The sequence below is a fragment of the Ipomoea triloba genome, chromosome 14 (assembly GCF_003576645.1).
Source record: "Ipomoea triloba cultivar NCNSP0323 chromosome 14, ASM357664v1".
NCBI classification, from domain to species: Eukaryota; Viridiplantae; Streptophyta; class Magnoliopsida; order Solanales; family Convolvulaceae; genus Ipomoea; species Ipomoea triloba.
Window position 1 is genome coordinate 18,992,127 of NC_044929.1, and position 7,225 is coordinate 18,999,351.

Sequence of the window (7,225 nt, forward strand, 5' to 3'; positions counted from 1 at the left end):
AAAGAAGACCGAGTAAGTATACGTACGTCTAAAATTAACTTATATCATATTTTAGGCAACACTAAATAGAGGGATAAAAATTATGGTCATTTGAAGAATGATGATAACGTATTTTCCAACTTAGGGTAGGTATGAACTTTTAAATGGGTGGTAATAAGTTCGAGGGACTTAGATTTTTTGGAGTGAAAATATTTGAAAAAGTATAAAACAGATATTATATTCTAACAAATCATGAGTGTTTAAAAAAAATGTACATTTTTAATTTTAATTACGTATTTAATTAATATTGTCGTGGCAAGATTTGGAATGATATTAAAGGAGTACTTGAAAAATGGTTGGTTCATTTTCCAATCGATTTGACCAGCTTTGGATGATTGACTTAGTCAATAAGCCAAAATGAGTGTTTGGTAAAGGGTCATTTGCTTGCTTTAGCTGATTAGCACCAATCAGTTAAAATTTGAAACGGTACTCCAAAAAGTGTTTTTATTAAATTATTGGATTCAAATTTTAAAAAAGTTAATATAACTCTTAAAATCTTATCTCTAACTCCTTACAAAAGATTCAATTTTATTGCAGAATTCTTGAAGTTAATCTAAACATATAGAATTACTTAATTGGATTAATAGACATGTTAATTAGCCCGATTAGAAGTTAAATTAAACTAACATAACTTATCAACAAGCGCCAACCGACCTCTTATAGTAAGCAAACACCACCGTTGAAAATCAACAATATTATTCAACTAACTTGTCAAAATGTAGTTATTCTATTTTTGCTTAATTTATATTTTAATATTAAATTATTATTATTAATTATTTGCCAAACACTAGTATAAAAATTATGTTCCACCCATTATGTGAGTACAGTTTTGTAGAATTTCATTTAAATATTTTTTTATTAGGATGTAATTAAAATTATTTCGCCATTAAATGGACCTAACCCTTTTAGACCATATGGTTATCTTTATTTATATGTCGCCTGCAAGTCTGCAACATATCAAACATTCATACCGGTCTCTCAGGAGTCAGGAAGGTGAACACCCAATCTCCCCTACTCTCCTCCCTTTTCAATCCATCGGAGAAACTTGTAAGACTCACAAACCCTAGCTCTTTCCTCTACTATACAATTCGCCATTGCTACATTTCCAATTTTTTATTTTTAGTTTTTAATTTTTTTGGTTTTCTTTTTCAATAGTTTTTTTTTTCTCCTCTTTTTCGTCCCATTTCAATTCTGATTCCTTCAGAAATATAAATGTAGGGTTTTTTCGGGATTTAATGTTCCCTATTTTAATGTTTTTTTGAATGATAATTGGGGCCTATTACAATTCTTTGTCAACGCTGTTTTCCCATTCCTTTGGAACTATTCCCAGCAATTCATTTTCACATCGAATCCTCGAACTAGAGTTGCTATTTAAAAAGGGAAATTGAATCGGGATCATTTTAAATGGAATTAGTGTAATTTGTATTTGTGGACCTTTTGTGTTTTATGCTTGTATATTTTTTAGCTTCTTTTTCTTCGCAGATTAGTATAATTAACATAAGATTTGCTCTATGTATGAAGAAAAAAAAAGATTTGATCTTTTTTTGTTTTTTTTTTTTTTTGGTTTTCCTAAAAATTGATGGAAATGTTATGTTGGAAATCAAATTTGACTCTGGTGCTTAATGAGTTTATTTCCTGGGTATTCTACTTTGGTTATGAAATTTGCTGGCTTTAGGGAATATATGAATTTCCAATAATGGGCTAAACAGTAAAAGATTATGATATGGGAAAGAGGAGTTGAATATTATTATTATTTTTTTCATCAAATCATTCTTATCAATTTGGATTTAATTTGATTTTTTTTAAAGCAGTTATTTGATCTGATTCTCACTGAGTTCTTTGCCTTGGGTTATAATTTAGATAGTGGAAGCATGGAGTGCTATTCTATCCCATGTTTGATTGAAAGCTTAATTTGCAAAGTGATACCCATAGTTGACTTTGAGAACATGATTTATAATAAGGATTTCTGAAACACCTTCTATATCAATTTGGTTCATAGTCTGTTGGTTTTTTATGATTCCACTACAAAAAAGATTGGCTTAAAGAATTTTTTACGCATGTGAGAGAATATCAGATTGAAAATTTTGGTAATGAAGGTGAATATGAATTTTGTGAACTTATCACTGCATGACTTATAAGACTACCTTTACAGGCTTGTGAGGTTTGCTTGCTTGAGGCTGGACGATGCTATACATGCTTCAGAAGTTGCTCAAAGACTTGGTTTCTACCTAGTGCATGACCTTTAAATTGGGCAACTTTTATGACAATGGGAACTCCTTACCGCAGGTCAGCTATATATATATATATATATATATATATATATGTTCTCATATATAATATTTGGAAGTATCTACTAATTTTTTTTTTCCTTAGACTTGTTAGATATCTTTATATTCCAGTTTTAGCACAAAATTTCTTTTTGCAGTTGTTAGCTCATGTAGTCTTATGACTCTTACCCTTTTTTTTTTTTTTAATATTCCTTCCAACTGCAGTGGTGGTCTTAGAAAATCACATGATAGTGCCAGACTTATTATAACAACAATAATGGGAATGGTGTTTGGATATTTTATAGGCATGTCCTTTCCATTTGTCTCTTTAGCGAAGGTATGTTTGCCAATTGGTGGATGTGCATGTTCTAAATTGTAAAGTTTTATATATTTGTCATGCATTTGATTCTCAAGGATCTTGTGCAGATTAACTTACCTTCAAGCCTTATGTCATCTCATGATGTAGCCATAGTCAGTGAGGAGCATCAAAATTTTGCTAGTCGTAGTTTTCCTGAAAACCTTGGTTCGGGTAGCACTCCCATAACACCTAAGGTACTTATTTGTTACAAGATTTTTTGGATTTCGATACTTGTCCTGTCCTGTTCTCTTTTATATATTAGATTTGTTAGGTGAATGTAACTTTGGAAGTTTATAAACAGCAGGCTGACAGGTTTGATTGGAATTCCATGTTAAGTTTTAATCTATACAGGGGTTGGGAGGCCATTTATTTGCATAAAATGATTGTTTTTGGCTCATTAAATGCTGTTAATATTTGGTACTGATCAAGTGGTTTGTTTGCCCCAAATTACATATCGACAATTTTTGTTCTGTCTATAATGTGTCTATTAAGTGTAAATTGGATACCAAGCTGTCTTTTACGTCAATAGGCAGGGAAAGTCCACTATCATTCAGTCTTGCCTTCTCCCCCAGTCCCCCTCCCTCCCTCTCTCCCCCCCCCCCGTCAGAATCAGTTACCACCATTTCAACTTTTCTCCCTTCTATCCCTTGTTTAAATTTTCTTTTAGGATTGTATACAAGTGGTCCAGTTATTGAATAGAATTTTGATTCCCATATATTAAAATTCTCCTTTTCACATCATGAAGAGTTTCATATATAAATTTGCCTTTTCCTTAAGATATACAGAGAAGTTACTTGAAATGATTTTTATGTATTTTGGGAATTTATATGGTTGAGAACTAGAGCTGTTATGGATTTGTTATTCAGAGCACTCATGATTTTTTACTTATTGATAATAACTGTTTTGACATCCAGATCTTTGTACCTACCAATCCCCGTGGTGCAGAGTCCTTGCCACCAGGAATTGTAGTCGCAGAATCTGATTTTTATCTACGAAGATTATGGGGTGATCCACATGAGGTACAATACTGATAAAAATAATTTTGTTTCCATCCGCAAATTTGGTGTACTGAATAGTATTCTTATACTAGGGAATTTGTAATTAGCTCTGTTATTATTTCATTGTAATATCATCTCTATTGATGCTTTTAGATTTTCATTTATATATTTTAGCTGTGGTCATCTGTAGATTCTTTTTCTTCCTTTTGTGTGTGTGTGTGTGTAAATAGCTGGAGTAGTGTTCTTCTGTTTTCAGTCTACTACGCATCTAACATATACTAGATTAACAGATCTGCCATATCTTGTTCTATAAGTATGGAATATAATTAAGTAATTAACACTATGGTAGCAGTCATTCTTCAATCCAAATACACACACACACACACACACACACAAGCTTAGTGCATTATTTGATTGACACTGTCTTTCAACATTATTGGATTTTTCAGGATCTGATAAGGAAACCGAAGTACTTGGTCACCTTTACAGTTGGTTGGGACCAGAGGAACAATATCAATGCAGCGGTTAAAAAGGTTATTTAAATGAAGGAATTCTATAGAGAAATAAGTAGCATATTTGATTTGTATATATGTATTTATGTACATTGTTGGATTCCATGTACTGAGTTTATTATGTAATGTTATTTTTAGTTTTCGGAAGATTTTCAAATAATGCTTTTCCATTATGATGGTCGGACAACTGAATGGGATCAGTTTGAGTGGTCAAAGCATGCAATTCATGTTAGTATTAAAAAGCAGACAAAATGGTAAGACACAATTTTTATTAGGTTGACATTTTATTGATTTTATTTTCCTTAGTACAATGAGAATACAATGCAATTACAATCAAATCATCGGTACATTACAATTTACAATCTCTAGAACACCAATATCAATTAAAAATGACTAAATTCAACACCCTTAAATAAATGCAGACTAAATACCCCAATAAGGTGGGACTAAAATACCCCACATAGGATTGCTCTTGATGGGATTTGAACCCTAACCAAAGGTCAAGGAGCCTTACATCAACTACTAGGCTAAGGGTCAATATCTCAAGTTAAATTTGGACAATTTAGTTTTTCTGCAGTTCCATGATCTTCACACACTTTATGTTTCCCTATTATACTCTTCACACACTTTTTGTTTCCCTATTATACTCTTCACACACTTTGTGTTCACCTATTACAGTATTCACACGCATAATGTTTCCCTATGTTATCTTCATGCACTTCATATTTCCCCAGATAATTTTCACTCACTTCATTTTTCCCTATATACTTCACAGTTCACACTTCATGTTTCCTTATTCCTAGGTGGTATGCAAAGCGGTTTTTGCACCCTGATGTCGTAGCTGCTTATGATTACATATTTATTTGGGATGAAGATCTTGGAGTAGAACACTTCAATGGGGATAGGCAAGTTTCTATAATTCATTCTTGTTTTGTTTTGTTTTGTTTTTTGTTTTTTTTTTTTTTAACTTTTTTTCATTGGAAATCAAAATTCTCTTGTAAATTGTCTCTCTGACTGAATTTGGATCCCTCAAAATTCCAGGTATATGCAACTAGTGAGGAAACATGGTCTAGATATATCTCAGCCTGGTCTGGAGCCAAACAATGGATTGACATGGCAGATGACAAAAAGAAGAGGAGACAAAGAAGTTCACAAGTAGATTTCTTGTGTCCAACTCCCTCTCTATGATTTTTGAGATGGCTACATTTTTTTTTTCTCAAGTAGCTTGTCCTTGTGCAAGGTTCTAACTCTTCTTCTGATGGATGAACAGAGATACAGATGAGAAACCAGGCTGGTGCAGTGATCCACATCTTCCTCCCTGTGCAGCGTAATTTTTCTCCCTCCTTATAAGATACTCTGTATTTCTTCTTAATACTTGTTGACCGCAGTTTTTAGTTCTAGTTGTACCTGATATCTGCTTTTGTTCAGTTTTGTAGAAATCATGGCTCCTGTGTTCTCTCGAGCAGCATGGCGATGTGTTTGGCATATGATTCAGGTACTTCACAATTTTCTTGAGATTCTTTTATTGCCTTATGGATTGCCATTGGTGCTACCAACTTATCAAAACAATTATGTATGGTTGATTGTGCTACTATTTGCTTATTTTCTTGTAGAATGACCTGGTGCATGGATGGGGATTGGATTTTGCTCTAAGAAGATGTGTAGAGGTTTGATTTCTGTGTTCATCCCCCATGAATGCATGAAAAGGGGTTTTCTCTAAGCACCCTTAAAAGATATCTTTTAAGACTTCTTATTTTGTTCTGTGCAGCCCGCTCATCAAAAGATTGGTGTTGTTGATTCACAGTGGATTATTCATCAAGTCATCCCTTCTCTTGGGAAGCAGGTTGAGTAATCATTAATTTCTGATTGTTGTATTTTATCTTGCGTTGAACCCTTTCTGTATATCTGGATTTATCAATTACTTTTCCAGTTTCATTGCCATTTTGAAGTCCACATTCCCGTTGGTAGGAAGGACTCCGCCATTTCAGGGCATTGAAAAATAGGAATCCATAAAACTAAATTACGTAAATGTTTTGCAAAGTTACAGTTTAAGAAGCAAAGTGCTTCTTCCAACCATGAAATTGTTCATATGCATTTCTCCTTTTCTTTGTTCTTTCTGTAGCTTTGTGTCGATCTCAGTTGACTTTTCCTTTTCCTGTTCCCTAAATTTGAAGAATGAGTATGCTATTACACTTCAAATCCAAAACACTCGTATTCTTTCCCTTTTAATTGTGTTCGTAACTTGGTTATTGCTTATATGTGTCCCGTATTTCTGCACTGTAATGAATGCACTACGTCTTCGATCTTTTTTTTTTTTCTTTGCTAATTTGCTCTCATCTCTTTACTATTGTATTGATGCAATATGCAGGGCCAGGTTGTAAATGGTAAAATTGCGTGGCAAGGGGTATGTATATAGTCCTTCCTTTTCCTTTGCCTGTGTCTTACTGTGTGCCCATGGTAGTTTTTGGAACAAGAATAAGTTAGTCGGGATCATGAATGAAATAAATCCAACTCGGAAAACTATTTTAAGGTCAAATTGCTCTAGTTTTAACCTTCCCGGAAATCAAAAACCCGATCTAGACTTTTCCACAAACAAGGATTTACAAAACTCGGTTCCACTTGCTCACCCCCTCCACTTGCCAAACAAATCCAGTTTATTTTTCTCTCACTTTACATCACCAATGATATTATTTTGTAACATAATGCTTACTACAAAGAGCGAACTCCCAACTAGACAATTTCTTTGTCACATTCAAGAATTAGTCTCTAAATAATTACCTGGATTAAACTTGTAGGTAAGAGAGAGATGCCGAGGTGAATGGGCGATGTTCCAAGATCGCCTGGCTAACGCCGATAAGCGATACTTCACGAAGCTTGGTTAAATGTGTCTCGGCCAGGATTTGTACATGCAATGGCGCTTTGGTTTTCGCACATCGCCTGTTTCGGGGTGTACCTAATTATTCTGAACTACATTATCTTTTTTGTTTTGTTTTTTTTGTTTTGTTTTGTTTTTTTTTTTTTTTTTTTTTTTTTTTTTTTTTTTTTTTTTTT

At 33.3% G+C, this 7,225-nt stretch overlaps 1 protein-coding gene across 1 annotated transcript; it reads left to right on the forward strand.

The window, feature by feature from the left end:
* The first annotated feature begins 955 nt into the window (after positions 1-955).
* On the forward strand, positions 956-7,208 carry LOC116005326. The gene is made up of 15 exons (XM_031245602.1): positions 956-1,086; positions 2,192-2,325; positions 2,532-2,643; positions 2,733-2,858; positions 3,579-3,683; positions 4,112-4,195; positions 4,313-4,428; positions 4,978-5,079; positions 5,216-5,329; positions 5,445-5,501; positions 5,603-5,669; positions 5,788-5,841; positions 5,943-6,017; positions 6,543-6,578; positions 6,970-7,208. The coding sequence occupies exons 2-15, from the start codon at positions 2,300-2,302 to the stop codon at positions 7,054-7,056; spliced, it is 1,161 nt and encodes a 386-aa protein (XP_031101462.1). The 5' UTR covers positions 956-1,086; positions 2,192-2,299; the 3' UTR covers positions 7,057-7,208.
* Positions 7,209-7,225: the final 17 nt, after the last annotated feature.

Excerpts from the sequence above, each read along its gene's own strand:
- LOC116005326 (XM_031245602.1), top strand. The coding sequence starts at position 2,300 with ATGACAATGGGAACTCCTTACCGCAG. Across the intron at positions 5,080-5,215 it reads GAACACTTCAATGGGGATAG|GTATATGCAACTAGTGAGGA; the intron begins GCAAGTTTCTAT and ends TCAAAATTCCAG. Across the intron at positions 6,018-6,542 it reads TCCCTTCTCTTGGGAAGCAG|GGCCAGGTTGTAAATGGTAA; the intron begins GTTGAGTAATCA and ends TGCAATATGCAG.